The sequence below is a fragment of the Stegodyphus dumicola genome, chromosome 12 (assembly GCF_044657685.1).
Source record: "Stegodyphus dumicola isolate Sdum_Otavi_A_Nest chromosome 12, ASM4465768v1".
In the NCBI taxonomy this organism is placed as follows: domain Eukaryota; kingdom Metazoa; phylum Arthropoda; class Arachnida; order Araneae; family Eresidae; genus Stegodyphus; species Stegodyphus dumicola.
The window spans coordinates 16,759,754-16,781,855 of record NC_140779.1 but is presented as its reverse complement, the minus strand read 5'-3'; the positions used below and the strand labels follow the sequence as shown (position 1 = coordinate 16,781,855).

The 22,102-nt window shown below is 31.8% G+C and overlaps 1 protein-coding gene across 3 annotated transcripts in view; it reads right to left on the bottom strand.

Annotated features, from left to right (window-relative positions):
- Positions 1-22,102, bottom strand: part of MTA1-like (metastasis associated 1-like) — a 115,656-nt gene that overhangs the window by 33,880 nt on the left and 59,674 nt on the right. For all 3 annotated transcript variants that reach the window (XM_035372832.2, XM_035372830.2, XM_035372831.2), the window contains 5 exons: positions 19,041-19,174; positions 10,391-10,473; positions 10,110-10,226; positions 9,839-9,936; positions 7,359-7,584 (listed from right to left, as the gene is read on the bottom strand). In XM_035372832.2, coding sequence (XP_035228723.1) covers positions 7,359-7,584; positions 9,839-9,936; positions 10,110-10,226; positions 10,391-10,473; positions 19,041-19,174 — 658 coding nt within the window. The remainder of the gene's footprint in view (positions 1-7,358; positions 7,585-9,838; positions 9,937-10,109; positions 10,227-10,390; positions 10,474-19,040; positions 19,175-22,102) is intronic.

Below are 22,102 nucleotides of genomic sequence, written 5' to 3'. Positions count from 1 at the left end.
TGTCATGGAAAAAAAGATGATGGCAACTGCAACAACCAGTGACTTTTTCAAGGAGTCAAAATACATTTCAAATAGGTCTGCTTGAAATTCATACAACAAAGGAAAATCAACAGATAAAACCACAAGAGAAATGCAACTATAAAAATCATTGAAATTTAAATAAGGAAAGAAGATTCGGTACTTTCTGGTTATCACCACGAAAAAAAGAAAGTTTTCAGATTTTATATTACACTCAAAAGGGCATTTTTTTAACGTTTTGTGGGTTACATTTATTTATTAAATATCCCTTTCTTCACATTTAGACCATAAAATTCAGTTCAACAGCAATTATTATTATTTTATTATTAAAATGAGCATATCTTTAGAATTTATGATACACGGTGTCGTGCACTGGAGATTTTTTCCTATAGTGGTGCCACTGTTCGCTTTAAAATCGTTGAGTTTCTTAATCAAAAATTCGTTAAAATCAAAGTTTTACAAATCATGAAATAGATAATAAAACAAATTCCAAAATTCGGGCTTCCAGATGCCCATATTTGGGTGGAAATGTACATTATTCAAAATTTGATGGCTCTAGGTACCGTAGTTTTATCACAATGCAAGAAACATACATAAATTTATTATCTTCATTATTTAATTTTTTTAAATATAATATAGGGCTTTAATACTTTGTCGCAACACCTTGAAAAGTGAAGCGGCATGTAAAGTTTTCAACGCAAAATGTCAAAAACAAAATTAATAGCCCTTCTGGGCAAAAAAAAATTTTTGACGAGGAAACACACTTATTGCTTAAGAGTGCTTATGTGGCAACCCATATTGTTACCAAAAATTTATTTTTATGGCAAACCCAAGATGTCACCAAAAAGTATTTATGTGGCAACAGACAGTATCCCCCCTAAGCTCAGTATTTCTCCAGTGTTTTATAAGTGCTGACTATTTTTATAAATTACAATGCTCTGCAAGCGACCTTACTCTTGTCCTTTTCAAAAGAATTTGTTTAAACATACGTTACTGTATACTTACATTTTTTGAAATACAGTTAATAAAAATTAATTTAATTTTATATTGGTATTAAGTAACTATGTTAATAGAAGAAAATATTCATGTTTAATAATTCAAGGCTAGAGTTAGCATAATCTTTATCTTCTGTACAACAGCACACTGCTTGATGGTAGAGGTAAAATTAATTCCTCAATACCACTTTGCGTATTGCACGTGTCATTTAAAAATGAATCAAAATAAGAAAAATAAATAATAATATGTATAATGTTTACATGAAACTATATAAAAAAAACAAATATGCATATTACAAATAAAGATGGTATTAAACTAACTTTCGATAAAATTATAAAGAAAACACCTTAAGTGCTTAAAGATGCCTTGTTAACTTAATTATGCATAGTGATAAATAAATAATATATATAAATAATGAGTAAATAAATATCTCAAAATACAGTTAATTTTTTTAACCCTTTGATGGTTATGAACGAGTTCAGCTTGCAATCGAATCGTGCTTTATAATGTGCGCAAACAAGTTCCGCTCAGGAGCAAGATTTCGACCGAAATGGTTAGAAATCAGCACTACTCACATAATGAAAATTTTCCCCAATGTGCGCTGACGAGCTGAGCTCATTTGCAATTATTATTCTGCATTGATTATGTTACAAAGGAATCCTACACGTGAAATTTAGTTAGTTTTACTGCTTATAGATGGCAATATGGGTTCCATGAATTTCTTTTCATAATGAACGGGGAATATTTTTTTTAACCTTGTTCTTTTTATGCATATTTTGGCGCATTTTTTAAGGGTGTTTGCAAAGTAAAATGGCTCAAAAGCGAAAGTTAGGTAATTATGATGGTGATTATGATTGTGATACAGAAAGCTTATCAAGTTTTGAATCTGATAAAGACTTTGTTCACAGTATATCAAGCTCAGAAGAAGTTTCAAGCAATGAGGAAGATTTTTCGAGTGTTCGACAGTGGTGTAAAATTGATTCAAGTTCTCACGCTCCTAGCCGATTTAGTTTTACTGGTTAGTTTAGTTTACAATCCAGTTTTAAAGTATATCACACACAAAAAGATTTTTAGGTAATTACTGTATTTAAATGCTTCATAAAGTTTTACATTAGGTGTATTTATTTAGTCCTTTCAATTTAATATTTGTCTTATATTTATAATTAACTATTATTATTTGCATAATTGATTATAATCATTTAAAATTTACTATTTAATAATCACCATTTATTAATTATTTTAAAGTACGAAAAAAACTGTTATTTATGTACTACAAATACTTTTAAGAAATTTTTAAAACGCGCGAGGCGAGCTATCTACGGCATTGCCAGAGAAGGGTGACATTTTCGGAAGAATGGCAGTGGGGAGGGGAAACAGCTGCCACTTTCGACTACTGTTTACTCATAACTAACTTACTGCGCTAATTAGGTAAACGAAAACTGCTCATTTCCCTAACCATCAAAGGGTTAATCCCTTTACTTTCGAACATTCAACATCAGCATACATTTTTAGAAACCAATTATGTATGAAAGTCAAGCACCACCTGCATTGCATTGATGCTGAGAGTAAATCTGGTTAGAATCAGTGAAACAAATAATGAATTTCTAAGTGTAGCCCTTCTGCTTAATTGTAGGTAGCAAGTTGGGTGTAAATTAGCAGTCGGATGTTCATGAAGAACATTTGCGTGAGACACTGGACTACTACCTTATGATTATGCTAGTTGGGTATGCGTGCTTTTCTTGCGATCGTGATTCATGATTGTGAATTGAAATTACAGAGCTTTGCTGATGTTCAAAATTGTAGTGAAAAGTACAAAAAAGGCCTTCGTTGGAAAAGGAGAAAGAAATCAGCCAAGTTGTCCTTTAAAGTTGATTTTGGGGCATGTATAATGTTTTGTCATTCTCTAAATTCTAATTTTATTAACTGTATTTCCGTTAAAAATTAGAAGGAAAGTTGGACAGTATTAAAATTTTGGAGCTTTTTGTAGTGTTTGTGTCAATGATTTAATTGATCATAACATTCACATAAATAATGCTGTAAGAAAAGTTTGATTCTGTGATATAGTTTATTTTTTTATTTTATATATTTAAATGTTTTTTCAGGTGATAAGTAAAAAATTTATAGCTGTTGCTTTTTTATGTCATTTGTACGAATCAAATTGAATATTTTGAGTTATGTTAGTATGTTTTTGTGATGCATAAAATTATTTATTTTACCTAACATTGGATGAGTGAACATGATCTTGCAAATGCAAGTGATTCAACTTTGTGTAAAAAAAAAAGGGGGGGGGATTCTGAATATCTCTCTAAACAAAGACATGGGACTTTTTGTTTTAGTCAAATTCTTTAAACAATAGGCTGCTTCACTTTCTGCTGTTTCTGGATTCATGTCATTATTTAATCACTAAAAGTACAAATGATACGTGACTTCATTTGATATAATTACAAAACTGATTTTGTTTGCAAAAGAAATGCCATACATTTAACAGAAATATACAAATGAAATTATAAAACACAATAATTAAGAAGGGAATAAATAGGCTGCCCAAAAATGAATCAGGTTCTGAGAGCAGTTGTTGCCATACTAGTGATCAAAAGAAACATACAGATAAAAACACAGAAATGAAGTTTGAGGAAAATGAGCTCATCAAAAATCATTTCTAGGAGCTATTGAATTGAGAATCGTAAAAATAAATAACTGAATACGTTATAAGGAATTTCTTAAATACAGTCATTTCCTGATTAACCAGAGATGAATAAAGTGGGTCCAATTAAAAAACAAATTTGCTTATGGTAGAATGATGAAAAAATACCATTACAGATCACCAGCATGAAACAAAACTGTCAGAAAATATAAAAAGGAAAAAACTTCTGATAAAAGCAGTGACAGCATATGGTGTCAACATTTGAGAGACACACATAATCCCAAAAATTTATGCAGTAAAAAGCAAAATGTTCTAAATTAAGATTTTTTTATGTGAATTTGAACACATTTCAAATTCTTTTGTAAATGTTATTCTTTGTTATTTATAATTTAAATTCTGATGTTTATTGTTTCATTATTTACAGCGGTTTTTTTTTTTTTTTTGGGAGGGATATTGATTAATCTGGAGAAATTAAATTGTGTGAAAGTACAGGAAAAGGATGAACAGTATTTTTTTGTTAACTATGATATGGGTTATTCGTTTTTACCAATACCCTTGAATTAACCATAGTCTTGATTTAAGCTGTGAACATCGTTTTAGTGAGTAGAGGTTTTAGACAAGTCTGGCAGCTCTAGCAATTTCAGTATGGCTAGTGCTCCATATAAATGAAACATATTAATAATTGAAAGCATACTCCTATCTAGTTGTCACTTAAGGGAACAACTTAGCTAGAGCTCTCTGAAAATCGCTGCTCTAGGTGCCTGCCCATGTCACCTATGGCCTTATGTTATGACAGCTGTAACATCACTAGGTCAATTAATAAAGTTGCTATCTTGCTTGTAACACTTTTACTTAATTTCTGAGCAAGTTATTTCAGAGTATTGGCAAAGAAATGTTCCACTTTGTCAAGAATTGCAGGCAAATATTTTTTTTTTTTTTTTTTTTACCTTTTCACAACAGTCTATTAATGTAAAACAAATATTTCATCTTTAACTGCTAAGAAAAATGCATATATAAAAGTAGGCTGAATGCCATTAACAGTTGATACTCAATTAACTCATGACAAGTTTATAGAAAAGAATATATACCTGAAAGCTCTTAAACATGCATCACGAACTTATATATATATTGATAAATTAATATTTTTAAATACAATTTAATTTTTTTTTACATCCTTCTACTTTTGAATATTCAACCAATTACGTGCAAAAATCAAGGGTCACATGTATATTCTTATTGAAATGTATGTTTCTTTTCAGTAAATGTAATAGATACCAGTAATTTATATATGAAAAACTTTTCAATTATTGTTCTTACTAAAATTACAACTTTCAGAAATTAAACTTCCTCTATCTTAATACCTAATAGTAAATACGGTATATATATTTTTAATTAGAAATTTTCATTTTGGTACTTAAACAGAAATATCACTAAATCTACTAATATGTTACTGAAGGAAATACTTTAAATCACAAACAACTACTAGGTGATCCATAACTCATATATCTGAGATTTCGGTATTCCGATTTAAAAAAAAAAAAAAAAAAAAAAAAAAAACTTTACACAGAAACAAGAAATATACATAAAATTATTTAAAAAAATACTTATAATTTATTTATAAATTAAGAAAATAAAGATTTATACACAGCATGTTTTGTAAGTTTAAATTCTGAATTACATAATCTTTCGTGTTATAACATAGTTCTTCATTTCCCTACATGTTTATATTTTCAGTGAAAATGGCTAAAAGGGTTTTCATACCTAAGTATTTGGTTCAAATACTATCCAATTTTACTTTGAAGGATGTATTTTTTTGCTATGGCAATATAGAGAAACACTGTATTTAAAAGTTGCTACAGCCTGAAACTAAAACTGGAAGGTTACATTCCTTTAAGAATTATATTAAACAGCATTTGGTTTCATAACATTAATTTCATCAATGAATTTAATATTTCTTTTGATTTTACAGCACTAATTTCTTTATGCCATTGAGAAAATACACGTCACCTTTTATACTAAGCATAAATGAATATTCTCTGTTGCTAGTGCAAAATGCTTGATTTACATACACTTTAGATGCTTTAATGCATGTGAATTCTGTAGAAAATGATTCTTTAAATTTCTGGCTTGAAAGTTTTAGCCCCTTAATATGAGGCAGCATAATTCATGAACTTCATACAAAACTTCCAGTTTCATCATTAACTCACAAAACCATGTGCTAAATTTTCTCACTATAACATAACCAAATGGGACCTGCAGGGTAAACAAAGCCTTCATTGTGTGGATGCTTGACTGGAAAGATAAGGGTCAGTATTTGCTGAACTATAACTGGTTAATCTTCAAGATCATTTAAGACTATGCTATTTAACACATGGCACATCGTGAGCAGTTTGCCAATCACCAAAGATACCGTTCTGCATACCATTTCCCTTGCCCCCTTTCACTAAGGAGCTTATTTTTCTTTAGTTTTTAAGAAAAATTCATTGAAATTATAGAGAATTTGTGTTAGCAGGCATCTAGTTAGAGGGCGATGCCGTGTCTGAAAAATTACCCTTTTTTTTAAGCGAAAACAGATTACTGCGTACATGGGGAGAACAATGATGGTGGCGGGGAATCAAGGGTGCATGTTATATGGAAAAAGAACAATGTAAAAACATAGTTGCACTGAATACATCATTGAAATAAACATAAGGATACCCAAACAAATAGTTCTCTCTAAAGTCACTGATGGGTTCATGACTTTTAAATGGGAATTCAAATAATCAGAAAGTACCTAAGTACCTTTTTCTGAATTAGTACCTAAGAATGTTCAGTATTCTATTAACCTCATAAATGTAAGACCTTTGAAATACAGAAAAATTTATCAATGAATTAGCAACTAAAGTTTATAGCACACTATTTGCTTACTCTCTTGATTTTGAAAAACACTGTATTGCTACTGATGAAATATTTATAATCAGGAAAACATAAACATAGCTTTTTTACAATATACATTGAAATATGAACCTTTTTGTAGGAGTTTCTTTGCTAACAAGGTAAAAAGGAGGGAAAAATGTCTTTAGACAGAGATATAACAATTTCAACTGTTAGGAACAGTGTGCCAAAATGGATCAGCTCAGGTATAAAATGAAAATTTGGTTTTAGATAATATTCCTGGAACTGATGAAAATGACAATTACAGAAAACCTCCAGCAATGACAATTACACAAATCCTCATCATCAATATTTACTGAAGAATTTAAAAAATGATTTATTGAATTTTTTAATGCAATTTTTTCAACCTGTCTAAAAATAAAACTGACAACTGATTGTCCTTTTCAGCCAAACTGCACAAATACAACAGTCCAAAGTTTTAGGAAACATACTTTTTAAATATATATTTCTTCAACTGATACTATTACAAAACCTCCATAGAAATTTAAAAAAAAAAAAAAAAAAAAAAAAGATATAATTATGAAAAATAATATGATTTTCTTAAAAATTTCTATAGAAAATGTGTCACAATAGATTCTGAATTTTAAACAGCTATGGTAAAGCAAAAACAGAAAGTAACAGGTGGTATTATACTGAGTAACGTTTCTTCAATATGATGAAATATTTAAATTCATAATGCATAATTCACTGGATTTTGTACACTATTCATTATGAAATCAAACTTTTAGCAATATTTATTCATTTATTACTTCAAAACACATCATACATTCCTGTTTAATGGCCAATATATTGATAGGTTGAAACGGATTTCTAGCAGCATGTCGTGGCTTCACCAAATGACTTGCATACCGCCGTGCTTTTCTAGTAAGAGGAGTTGTGTGAAGATAAAATGCTGCTCTAGTCTTCATTATTGGCCTCGGGCTACCAGCTCTGATGACAAGCCCATGAGCAGTAGCACAATGGCGAGCAAGATGGGCTTTAAGCTTGAATTCCTGAAAATATCCAGTAATTAATGAAACAATAAATAAATAATAAAAGAAAATCTGAAAGGAATCAGATTTTAACGCCAGAAGCTTTATGCTTTCACTGAGTTAGTAGTTTACCAACCTGCTCTTGGACTCATCCTTTTATTTGTGATGCTATACATTTTTTATATGCGCTATCTTATCTCTAAAAGTATTTATATGGTGATAACATTTGGTGGCAACACCCTTTTATTTGTGATGCCATTTTTTCACATTCACTATATTATTTCTTTAAAAATAATACATAGGGATAACATTTGGTGGTAAAATATTTTTATTTGAAAAGAAATATGGACAAAAGTAAAATGAGAATAAGATTAATAGCACTTCTGGCACTAAAAACATTACAACATGCATTAGAAAGTCATCATATTAACTTTTTCACAATGGAAGCATCCATATATCCAAAAATCAATCAGTTGCAGACTATTCAGACTTATTGCTCTTAGTTAGTTAATAATGCATAGTTCATTAGTTTTCCAGATTGGGAGAATGAGTTGTCAATCCCACTTTCCTGACTGTCTGAATTTCTTACCTGAGGAAATTTTTTCCTCTCTTTATTTTAGCATCAACAATTTCTTGCTGCTTTTCTGCATCTTGGCCTTGATATTATAAATGATTGCAATTCACTGTACGAAGAACAAAACTAAAAAGTTGCATAACATGATAAAGGATCCAATGGAAAAGCAGACACTTCATTTAAAGATCAAGCAGTTAAATTTCTGGCAGGTTTCTTCTCAAGAAAAAGTGCTTCTTTCAAACAGATATTCATAAATACAGATGTTTCAGAAGTTTAGGCAGAATAGATTTTGATGCTGACAGTGCGAAAAAGTTAATGTGTGGCAATAAGTAACCTTAAAAATATTTAACTCATTTTGGGAAAAAAAAAAAAAAAAACACACACACACACCCAGCATATGGTTAGCTTGACCTTATAGTGACTATTAGACACAACAATCAAGCTTCCTTAACTAAAAAATCATTTAAGAACATCCATCCTCTTTATATATATATATATACACACATACATATATTTCTTACTTTTAACATGATGGCTAATTTTGTATTTTAATACTGATTACTACTTAAAAAAATTTATAAGCATATTAAATAAAGAAAACAAATGGAAAAATAGGAAGTACTGCTTAATCTACATGACAAACAAAACAGAAAAGTAAAAATCGTGCTTGTAGAAACCTAGAAAAGGAGAAGCCTATTTGAGGCTAAAAAATAAATAAATAAATAAAAAATAACTCATTTTAACATATTTTCTGAAATATTTACATTAATACATTATTGCTATTCAGAGTAGCAGACCAAAAGGCAATAATATCTCATGGGGTTTTAAATTTTCAATTCAATATCATATACTTTTGAAACAAGCTTTTATTTAAAAAGAGAAAGAAGAAACATTAAAATATTATATAATGCTAAACTACTTGTTCTAAATCAGGGATTCTCAACCAGAGGGAATTTCATAGTTTTAAGAAGTGAATGAGACCAGCCTTATATTTATCCATTTAATTTCAAGCTTATAAAAAAATTACTTTTACTCAAGGTTAGTATTTATCAATATTTTCTATATTTTTTGCTTTAATTTATAAAAGAAATTAAATTTAAATAAATATGTGCATATTTTTCAAATTTTGGAAATGAAGATGTGGGGGGGATGGGATGCATAGGTTGAGAACCACTGCTCTGACATCAATGAAAATCCATTCCCCCCCCCTCATTTAAGCCTCAATTCTTTAGAAGAGATCATATCTTATTTTCCTAACCACCATGTAATTCAACCTAATTTTTCATAATTAAAGATCCTATCTTACACTTTTTAACTTACTGAGTAAATTATTAATTTTAGAAAAAAAAAAAAAAAAAAAAAAAAAAAAAAAAAAAATTCTGCAGTTTCCATTCAACAAATAAACTTCAAACAGTATGCATTTCTCTTCATGTTAGGGATTTTGAATCTTTATTTTTCTAACTCTAAATAACAAAGAATGATAATTTTTTCACAATTCAAATTTACTTATGATTAAACAAATCAAATAAAACTTATGCTAATTTCAACTTATAAAACAAATGCTATCATGTATCTATATTTCAAAATTAAATTTAAAAATACTTTTTCAATGAATTTATAATTACTGCCACATAAAACTATGTATTTTCATACAGTCAAATACATTCATACTACGAAACGTTAAGAGTAAATGCAAGTTACCTTGCCACAACCAGATATGGTACAACGATGGGGTCTGTGAGAAGCAACATGGGGCTGTAATCTCTCTGAACTAGAACCAGATATTAAATCCACTGATTCTAAAAATATTTTGGGAAACAAAATCACGCAAAGATGAAATTAGATTGAATAAATTAAGTTCTATTTTATCAAAAAAAAAAAAAAAAAAAAAAAAAAAAAAACAGACAAAAATTCATAACAGTAGAAGTTTTAACATATATATATATATATATATATATATATACATACTAACCTAAACGAGTAGGATATTTCAAACCTCCAAATCTCTTAAAATAATTCCAACAAGACTGACACAATCGACACTGTAAATGAGCTGGTCCAAATGCATACCACTGACTAGATGTGGGAGCTGATGAAAAATATAATTATTAGTATGATTTTTCAGTTTAACAAAAACATTTTTCACTACAGTAAAATAATTTCTGGGAAAAGTAAAACTTCTCAAAATACACAAGAGAAAAAACACTCCTGAATAAAAATCGTCTATCATCTTTAAGAAATTAAGACACTTACTGTAACAACTTTCACAAGGCCTGCCGCTTGCTGAAGGACTCTCACCAGCACTAGCTCCATTTAATACACCAGGTTTATTGTTACTAAAACATACCAAATATTTACATTAACTAAAGCAGCACAAATGTACATTGATGATTACTAGAAAGGAAAAAATCCAAGTTCAGTTCAATGTTAGCAAATTATTTTTCTAGATTAACAAAAATAAAGGTTTTTAAACTCCTGTTGTCCTTGTGTTTTTGTGTATGCGCTTTTTGAGAACACTAGTCCTTTCACCGTGCAAAATAAAAAAAATTGTAATCACAAACAGTACACATCGCAAACATATTGCATTTCCTCGAGGAAACAATAGAAAGAAACTCATCTGTGTACAATTTTTGAAAAGTACACGACTATTTTCTTTCCTTCTTCTCTTTTAAGATTATAACTAAAACAAAAGATCGTAATTTCTTAAACTATTTCTCAAAAGCATGTGCACACACATCATTCAGCGACAAGATGAATGAAATAACAACCTCGATCTTGCTTTGCACTCATTAGCTAGTATACGCCAGATAACACGCAGTGGCACTTCATGCTCACTTGAAACTAGAACACGATGTTTTCGGACACGTGCTCTTACTCACAAAGCAGAAGCGCGACATAATTCCTCACCGATGAAACTACTCTGGTTTTCTATGTAAAAGCAGGTACAGGTAACTCTCCTACAACACGGCATTCTGTAACACAATTTCACCATAACACGATTCATAAATTACCAAGAATCCTCCAAAAACACAGTTTCTCTCTAACATGATAAGAAAATTGCCCAAGCAATCTGAATACATTTAATGATCAATCACCACATAACAATGAAGAAACCTCAGTATCGCAGAAGGTAAACAACATGAGGTCACAATAAGTGCCCTAAAACGCAGTACCTGCACGTTCAGCTTCCGAAATTTGAATCCTCATCTCTGTGGCCTGAAAACAAAAGTGTCTCATGCTGCTGGTTGGCAGCGTGTGTCTAGCCATGGTGTGTTAAAGAATAACTTTTTCATCTTTAAGACATTAAGTTTCAGTCCCGAAACATGTCTAATAAAGATTACTTCAGAAGTAACGGTACAAATTTTGGACCATTGTTTAAAAGGAGAAAAGGCCTCACATTAGGAAAAGTTTTAATTTGAATGAAGCAACAGTCCAGACTATTAAGAAAAATGAATAAGAAATGCAGTTGCTGCAGGATCTTTGACATTCGCAAAACGTGCAGTTCACCCTCCCGCAGCACCAATAATTTAGAAGACAGAAAAGGCACTCAGCATTTGGATTGATGATAGCTGTCAAAAGAGAATTCTGTTGAATGTTAGTATCATTAAACAAAAAGCACTCAAAATTTCCAAGCACCTTAACCCCTTAACTGCCGCGGGCGTATATATACGCCTTGCTCAGCCGATGCGTTAACTGCCCCAGGCGTATATATACGTCCTTCCAAACTGCTATCATTTGCTTTGCGCTGCTACACCTAAAAGTATTCGCAAAGTTAACGCATCGGCTGAGCAAGGCGTATATATACGCCCGCGGCAGTTTAGGGGTTAAAGAACATGGAGAATCAATCCTCTGTCAACTCAGATTTTCTGGCAAGTAAAGGTTGGTTTGAAAATTACAAAAAGTGTCTTGCAACTCATGGCATAAGAATTCAAGGAGAATTTGCACTGGCTGATTATGACGCTGCTAGGATGTTGATTATGAAGCTAAAACTTGGCTTTTAAATTGTTTTGTGCTAGACGCTGAATGTAATTTAAGGCAGAAAAATTTGAGCTTGAAGGCTATATTACTATTAGATAATGCTCCATGTCATCCACAAAATTTGAACCATTTCAACATCAAAATACTGTTCCTACCATCTAACACTACTTTGTTATTCCAAACATTGGATCAAAGTATTATTTATACCTTTAAAACATTGCATAAAAAGAGCATTACAGTGCATTGAAGACGTAACCGATTCAAAATCAAGTAACCCGTCAGCACTGGGGTAAAATTCATCCCACGTGTAGTCTTTTCTTAGAAAATAAGGGAAGGTCGTACGTGACCTTTCTAGTGCTTCATGTACCTTTCAAGATCAAGGTTAGGAAGGGGACGTCCAGAGAAATTTTTCCTGTGTCCTTGGGATTTTGTGTTTTCGGGGAAGGAATGTGCAATGGGATTGCACTTATTAGAAATGTTTTTGAAATATTTATCAAAAGCACACGAAAAATATATTCATCTGAATATTGTACTATAGATGAAAAATTAGAAAGCTTTTGAGAAATGTGTCAATTTAGACAATACATAAAAAGTAAGCTCTCAAGATATGGAATAAAAACTTTTGCTTTGTGCGATTCTCATACATTTTACGCATACAACCTAGAAATTTATGCAGGTCAGCAGCCTGTCGGACTATATAGATAATCAAATGTACCATTGGATGTTGTACAAAGACTTATTGCACCCATAAGTGGCACTGAAAGAAATACAGTACAAAGTCTGTAATCCGGACTCGTTGGGACTTCGGAGATTCCGGATCAGGTTTTTTTTCCGAATTATAGATCATCAATTTAAATCTGGTAAGATGGCATGCAGAAATTATACAATTAAAATTATGAAACTGTAATTTATGAAATAAAGAGCAATTATGATCTAAAGGGTACCAAAATTTACCAAAAAAAAAAAAAAAAAAAAAAAAAAAAAAAAAAAAAAAAGCTTAATATTTATTTGTTTACTTTATTAAACATTTCTTTCGACGCGTGCATGCGTAAAGCATATTATTACGCATAGTCGAAACTAGAAAATCGCAACCAGAAAACTATTTGATGTGTATTCGTGATATTTATAATGACGAGGAATTTGATTTAAATCATATCAAAGGAGTACTTCGAGATTAAATACTACATTTAGTAAGGAATTATAAGCCAAATAAAATAAAAACATCTGCCCTGAAGATAAGGATAGTGCTGAGGGATCAACTTCCAATTCATTGTGCGCTGCGATGTCCCCCCCCCCCACAGAGCTGCGTGAAATTGATAAACAGATTTCGGAATGGTTAGAGAAACAAATCATTAAGCCAAGCTATTCTGATTACGTAAGTAATATTGTGCTAAGTAGAAAAAATGCAGTTCACTTAGACTATGCCTGGACTTAAATGACACTTAAAAGCTGGTGAATCCCTTTCCGAATATTTAATTGCCATGTGTGAAATAGCCAGTCGCAGTTCTGTTGATCAATTCTTGATTATGTAATCAAGGGGAATATCGGATCAAAGTAGTAACAAAATTATTTTGTATGGGTGTAAAACTATTTTTGAATTCAAAGAGAAATTAAAAATTTATGAGAAAATCTGCGTTCGAGATACGAAGAATAAGGGTTATTCAAGTACTAACACATAAAATAAAGCACTCGCTATACCTATTAAGAGTACAGAACCAAGGTGTGACTGTGGAAGTATAGGGCGCGTAATGTATGTGCATGCGTAAAGCATACAAAAAAGTTTGTGGCTTTGAGGTCCGGATTATAGATCATTCCGGATTACAGACTTTGTACTGTATAACTATGGACAACTGGTACATGAGCATTCCTTTGGCCAATGAATTATGAAAAAGCACAAATTGACATGTTTTGAGACACTTCGAAAAGATAAGCATGAAATTTCAGAAGAATTTCTACCAAATAAAACAGGTTTCTGTACTCTTCGCATTTTGGGTTTAGATGTAAAGAATTAACTCTTACTTCATATGTTCCAAAAAAGAGTAAATTGGTTCTTGTTCTATCATCCATGCATGAGGATAATCTAAAGACATTGCCTATAGAGCAGCTCAAGCTCGAAATGATAACTTTCTGCAACTCTACAAAAGGCGATGTTTATACTGTTGATGAGTTATGTGGAACTAAGTCTGTTTAAAAAAAATACTGCCGCTGGCCTCTAATGGTATTTTTTGAAATAATGAATATTGGAGGTATAAATGCTTTTATTATTCATCAATCAAATAACAACCACGTGAATATGAACCGAAGAGCTTTTCTCAAAGATTTAGCATTAGAGCTTATAAAAGAACACGTCGTAAAAAGGGCTGCAATTCTATCATTCTCGAAAGAACTCAAAACTGGAGTAAAAAGGTTGGCAGGAATAGAAGATGCAGCAGACCTTCACCCTAAGAAATTGTTTGTAAAAATATGTTGCCACACTATGTGAGGATTGTTCAAAACGAGATTATTTGAATAATTAAACTCAGGTAGGAGGAGGCGGGAAACCTATGTGTTATTTATATTTTGTAATATTCGCATTTAGAATCTATTCTTTGATATGAATAATTGTATGAAATTATATTGAGTTTTAAGGAAAAAAGCTAGTAAGAATGAAGCCTTTTCATATTCCTCTAGTGCTTTATCAAACCACTCTTTATAATAAACACTTATGTTTAAAAAATATGTGCATATGAAAACTGATTTTTCTAATATAAGAAATCATATATGTATCTTATATAAGTTAGTAATTTTGTATAAATTTCGATTTTTATGGCTTACTTTAGGTAACCAGTATGAAAATGTTTGTATAACTTAAAGTAAGATTATCTCGAATAAAAACTGGGAAAAAGGTTTAACAGAATTCACAGAGCTATTAGTCCTTTATACATTCATTTAAAACAAAGAAAATGCATTTATTTATACGTTGAGGGGTGAACTCCGAAAAACAAACACTGGGGTAAAATTTGTTCCACGCGTATACCAATGTAGTGTAGTGATGTGCTGAAAGGTTAAGGTAATAGAAGCTTGGAAGACATTTTCAATCAAGCACAATATCGACATATCTTATCTTTGTCTTTGAAAGCATCAATATTAAATGATCAGATATACCTCTTCAGATGAAATACAAAAAGTGCATGAATCGACAGAAAATGAAACTGTTGGCTTATTAAAACTTGCTATATCAATCGGAGGCGAAGGTTTTGTCGACATGGCTATTAAGAACGTTCAAGATTTATTAGCGGAAGAAGAAATTGACAAAGCAGATTTGATGGAAATGGCATATGAAGCCATAAATCAAATTGATTCTGAGGACACTAGCATTGATGAAGATAGTGCAGTTTAAAATATTTAACATTAAAAAAAATAAAAGAAGGCCTAAGCTTAGCTGAAAATTTTGAATAATTTTTATTGAGCACAAACTCTTCTGCTGAAATAAGGCGAGAATTCAAAAGGGAGCTGCAAAACTGTCACTTCCATATTGAGAAATTTACATTGGCTCGATAACAACTAATAATCAAATAAAATTAAAGATTTTTAAAGAGGGAAGAAAATCCCAGAACGTTAAATGACGAAAAAATACTGAAAATGAAAGCAATCTCATTCCACTGCGGAAAAAAAAAAAAAAAAAAAAAAAAAAAAAACACCGCTCTCTGTTGATTATATTGAGCAGTGACAACGAAGAAATTTATTAAACTAAAGTTGTGTTAAAATAGGTAATAATTTTTGTTTTGTGTCGCACATACACATATACGATTAATACAAATTAAGTTGTTTATATAGAATTAAAAACATTTGTTTTTAATAAGTTTTCGGAACACAACCCCCTTTTTTATACTAGCTCTGGGTCTCGTACAACATGGCATTTTCTAGGAACCTATCTACTGTGTTATACGAGGGTTACTTGTACTTTCAGATGCCCCAAATCACTTTATTTCTTTTGGTGGGGCAAATAACGTCATATTAAGCCAAGCTACATAAAGATTGTGAAAAATGTTAGGAGAAAGTCATGAGAAATATGTTGTAAATCAGGTTTGGTGGGAGAACGGCTGAAAACCAGGGGTCTCCCGCCTAAATCGGGAGAGTTGCAAACTCTGCTGTTTCATCATCATTCATTTTTAAGAATTTACTGTACGAAGAGTCAAGTTATTGGGATAAAAAATCATTTTGTCACTCAAAAACCCACCAACACCAACAATCTACCAACAATTAATAGAAAACGAGTTTTGTCACCTCCCGTGCTTTAATAACAATTTGCATAAAAAAAGTTAGTTGTTTCCTGGACTTTAATAACAAAATGCACAAAATAAGTTTAGTAATTTCCCACTTAAGATGTGTTAACATGTTACAATAAGTTTTTTCTAATTATTTTTATATTATTAACCTTTTTGGGATGGGTGGCCACTATATTGTCAGTTGTGTTCCCTGTTTGAAAAGATGTGGTTGTCCACTTTAGCAATCATGTTTATTCCCCCCCCCCCATTTCCAGGCTAAAAGATTGGGATGAAATGTCGAAGTTGACGTTCTTGGAGTCTTAGCCACTTATCTCTTTCAAGAGCCTTTGCATTTCTTTGTATTATATAAATTTTCCCTCATTGGGCAAAAGCATCTAAAAGTAGTCAATAATCCCTATATTTCTCTTCTTTTTGTGTAAGAAATTCACCCCAATGAGAATCCATTAAACAACACACAAGGATCTTTGTGGCAAGAAGGGACTGATTTCTTAAAGGAGGGAAAGCATAAGGTTCAAGATTCCCATTCTTTCGAGCCTCTTCCAGCAGCCAACATCCCATTTTCAAAAGGTTAACCAGTTTAAAATTTGTTGTTAATCTAATTTCTTTACTCAGCACATGCTAGATTAAACCTCAATCTTATGTTACTAGGCATGCTGAATTAATATATTTTTCATTTCAAAACAACTGTTGCTATAATGTTACATATTTAAGAACACTTCTTTTTATTTTCTTGCATCAAATTTTCATTTGTTATTTTTCTTCATGTGTTAGACTGCTTGTGTTTACATGTTTTGTTTTTTGGACTCTGCTCAAAATAAAGGGGGGAAATTTAAAGAGAGATTTTTAAGCTTATACAGTAAAAAGTCCGTAATCTGGACTCATCAGGACTTTGGCGATTCCGAATTAGGGTTTTTTCCGGATTATGGATCATCAATTTAAATCTGGTAAGATGGCATACAGAAATCATACAGTTAAAAATGTGAAACCGTAATTTATGAAATAAAGAGCAATTATGATCTAAAAGGTAAAAAGGGATCTAAAAAAAAAAAAAAAAAAAAAAAGAAAGAAAGAAGCTTAACATTTATTTGTTTACTTTATTAGACATTTCTTTCAATGTAAGTTGTTTAAGTTGCTTTGTTTTTTGTGCTAATACTTTCTCTTTAATTCTATCAACAAACATAATTTCTTGTTCAGTTACAAAATTCCACTGTTCATGTTCTGTAACTGCTGTGTCGAGAATACCGACTAACTTGTCAATCGCAAATTTTTCATTTTCAATAACCTCTCTGTCACTTTCTTCACTATCAGAAGTGGTATTTTCTGGATCTAGAACCATACTACTGATTTTGCCGTCTGTTAATTGATTGGTGATTGGGGCACTGTCGTCACAATGAAAAACTTCCATTATATCATCTTGATCATCTTGATTTATTACCGCTTCTCCACATTTCTTTACAAAATCCAATCACTGGAAAATTTCACCTTTAATTTGCAATGTCTGAAAACCTCCAAATTCGCATCTATCATCTTCATCGTCCTCACATGAAATATGGTAGCTGGCCATAAATTATGCCAAGCACTTTTTAATGTATCTAGAGACACATCCTCCTAACGCGTATGCGTAAATCATATTAAAAAAAAAAAAGTTTGTGGCTTTGAAGTCCGTATCATGGACATACGGATTACGGACTTTGTACTGTATATATATATTTTATCCATTATATGTATAGCAGTTTGTCATTTTGGTGAAAAAGGTACAATTTATTGAATTACCTGAAACTTCTGTCAAAAAGTATAACATGAAAAATTATTTTAATCCTCCACACTGCAGTCAAAACAGAAATGCTGGTACCCTTATGCCAATCCAGCATTTCTCATTAGAGTGCAGACACCCTAAAAATCCATATTCTTGATAAAGATGTTGATGGTTTCTTTCATTCCCAACTTAATTAATTAAAGTACTATAAACGAAAACAGAATCTGCATAAAGGTGTCTGCACCCTTATAAAGAATTCTGCCTTTTAGAACAATGGCTGATCTGCATAGCCCCAAAGAGTTTTAGCCCAACACAGCTTCGGAGCAAAGAAATTGGATCTATCTTTATTCCTCCATGGAGTACACTGGTAGCAACAGGCCAGGTTACACTATCACAACAAGAAAAATGATGCAATCAAGATCAGACTTTAATCTTGCGACCAACAACTCCATTTATACGCACAAGGCAGTTTGCCAAATCTAAAGATGTGTTACAGTGAAAGTGAAGATACTGTTTTTAATTATATAAATTTTCAGCAATAGTCAACATAGTATTATTTGAAGATATATAAGCTTAAAAAATAAGGAAAAAAGGAATAAAAATAAAGAAAGAAAAATTAGTGACAGAATAGTAGGACAGAGTGTGTTTACTGATCACAGTCTGTGAAAATATCTAAGAATATTTAGTTATATGATTCAGTGATACTTGACTGTGTTTACCTAGTACACTAACATATTTGGTACTAATTAATTACTTAAATTAGTTACATTAATTTAAAATACTTTTCATTTGTCAAAAGTATAAATTTGGCAACAGCATGAAATGTCTAAATATCACATCAAATTGATTTGTTTACTTCCCTCTAGCCCAAATGATCAAGACAATACGTAAATATACTCACTAATTAGGAATGTATACTTGTTTCAATTTGCTTTCAGCTTCGACTGCTTTCACCCTCTTTTGTTGCACATACCGGTCTGTAGTTTTCCACATATAATAATACTCTATCACATTTTTTAAACTTTTCCATGGAAGCTATATAATGTATTATAACATAAGAATATGAATATATGACCATTAAACAATATTTTATGCACTATATGAAATATAAGATTTCAACAGTAGATAAAAATTCATTTCATGACATGATGATAGACAAAATAACGAGTAAGAAATTATAGAGTTGAAAATTATACTATCTTACTGTTTTCTCAAAACTTTTCTAATGCGCAACAAGTTTTTAAGAAAGCTAAAAACATTACTAAAAAACACTGTAGATGCACTTAAAAGTATGACAGTACAATATAAAATTTGGAAATTAGGTCCTTGATGAACATAAGTTAACACTATAGATTAACTCATTCTTCATACTTATATCAGCTTTCTAAAACTTTGAATTCATAATGTAGATTTTTATAGTATTTTAGATAATGGCAGAAATATGATACCTTTAAGACATCTGAAACTTTAGTAGGGCAAAAATTACATATAAACACACATATACAGTCATGAAGATAAAGATTATAGTTATTCCTAACCAAATTTCCAGGAATTTGTTTTTATGCCTGGATGTTAAATTTATTGTAAACTAAACTAAACAAATATATTTCATATAGTAAATTAACAAATACATTTTTTTAGTAATTATCATATAGTTCTGATTCATTACAAAACTTCTCTGTAACTAAATTAAACAAACACATACAGTACATATCCCCTTCCCTAAAAAAAGAGAGGTGGCAACAGGGAGAGAGCAAAATTTGAATCCAGTTTTATTTTAAAGAAGAAAACAAAAAATAAATGGTATCACATACACAGAATGTATGACTTCTTATCACTGATTTTAAATAGAAGCCAGGTATCACATTTCATAGAATAGATAAATTTTGTGGCAGAAATAAAATTTATCCCAAAATTTAAAAAAAAAAAAATAACTTCCCCTTTAAACAGCAGGTCCTACAATATCTGCCATAACTTTCAGAACGTCAGCAGAATGCTTAAAGTTCACATTGAGACAAGTAAACAACAATGTTCAATACAAACTGAAGAAACAATTTTTAGGGATTCTATAAACAAGGAACTATTACTATCAACCTGAAAACTGACTTACCCCAAGACTACCTACCTGAATAATACATCACACAGACTCACTCATTATCACCCTAAAACAATATTAACAGACTTTTTTTTTTTTTTTTTTTTTTTTTTTTTTTTAGGGATAAAACAAGTACAGTTTACAAGAGCAACAAGTAAATACAGTAAAATCCTGCTTAACATGGAGGATACATTTCAAAAAGTACCAGCGCTAAATGTGGTCATCTTAAGACATAAATACAGGGGATAAGCAAAACAGAAGAAAGAATAAGACAATTCATCAAGTTTTTTTGTTATATTTGTAACATCTACTGTTAAATACTCTTTTATTACATTAATTATATACTTATTTATTGCTAATATTGATTATTCACAGAACATTCATTAAAATAAAAAAAATTCAAGTAAGAAAGTTCTGTTTGTTATAAGGAAATTTTTTCCCCATTCGACATCAACCCCCCCTCCCCCCCGGGTCTAGAAAACATCCAGCATCATTTGCTTTTTCATATTTTGTTCAGCAATCAGTTGTCATAGCAAGACACTGCATCAAGGCATGCCAGTCTTGGGAGTGGTGAGGTGACTGTACTGTCGATGCGTGGAGTGCAAAAAACTGTCGATCTGCTTAGAAGGGTAGTTGTTGTGTGGCATTAAAGTGAGGAGTTTCGTTTCCATCGCTCTAAAGCATGTTTTCAAGAGGTGATCAGCAGTCCTGGCTTAAAATCGAGGTTGCCCGTGGCAAAAATGCAACAGAATGTTATCGAGATTAGTGGAAGCCTGTGGCACAAATGCTTTACCGTATAGGACAGTAGCACAATGGGTTCAAGCATTTCGTTTGGGTCGGAATGAGACTGTGGATTCGCAATGCACAGGTCAGCGCTCTATTCCTCAAGAGCAGATTGACATCCTGAGTGGTCTCCTTACCATAGACCACCGATGGACTGTCTGAGAATTATCCTTAGAAGTTGGTCCGAGTCATCAAACGGTTTGGCGCATAATGAAGAAATCTCTCAACATGAGGAAAATTGCTTTCCGCTGGGTTCCACTTCGACTAACCAAAGTACAGAAATGGCACCGGTATGCACTGGCTGGCACTCGCCTGGAGGGATACCGCAATGAAGGAGATGCATTTCCAGAGCGTATTGTCGCCATTGATGAGACATGGGCACGAGCCTATGAACCTGAATTAAAGCGTCAATCTAATAAATGGCGTCACCGAGGTTCGCCACGTCCACAGAAATTTCGACAGGAACCCAGTCAGGTGAAGGTTATACTGATTATGGCACACGACTGGGACGGTGTGATTCTTATACATGCTGTACCTGAAGGACAAACTGTCAATGCAGACTAGTATCGCCGATTTCTACAGCACCATCTGCGTCTGGCTATGCGGTGCAAATATTCACGTTTATTGCACAGCAATCTCCCTACCGTATTGCATGACAATGCTCATTGCCATGTCGCAAGCAATGTCACTCTCCTTTTGCGACGGTGGCAGTGGGAAATCCTGGAACACCCTCCCTACTCATCCGACACGAGTCCTTGTGACATCGATCTGTTTCCAAAGTTGAAGGAACTCCTCCAAGGTCACCGATTTCATGACGTTTCATATGTATTCCATGCAGTAGGGCGCTCGGTCGCTCACATCAACAATCAACACCTTGCCACTGGTCTACAACGGCTTGCCGACATTCGGCAAAAGGTTATAAGCTTTGCTGGTGATTACATAGAAGGGATGTAATGCAATTGTACTTGTAAGTTCATTAAAAATTGATTTATTCCTATATAGCCATTACTTAATTTACAGCCCTTGTAAAACTTAAAAACATTAAATATGATAAAATATTTTCCTGCACTAGTTCTTCTCAATAC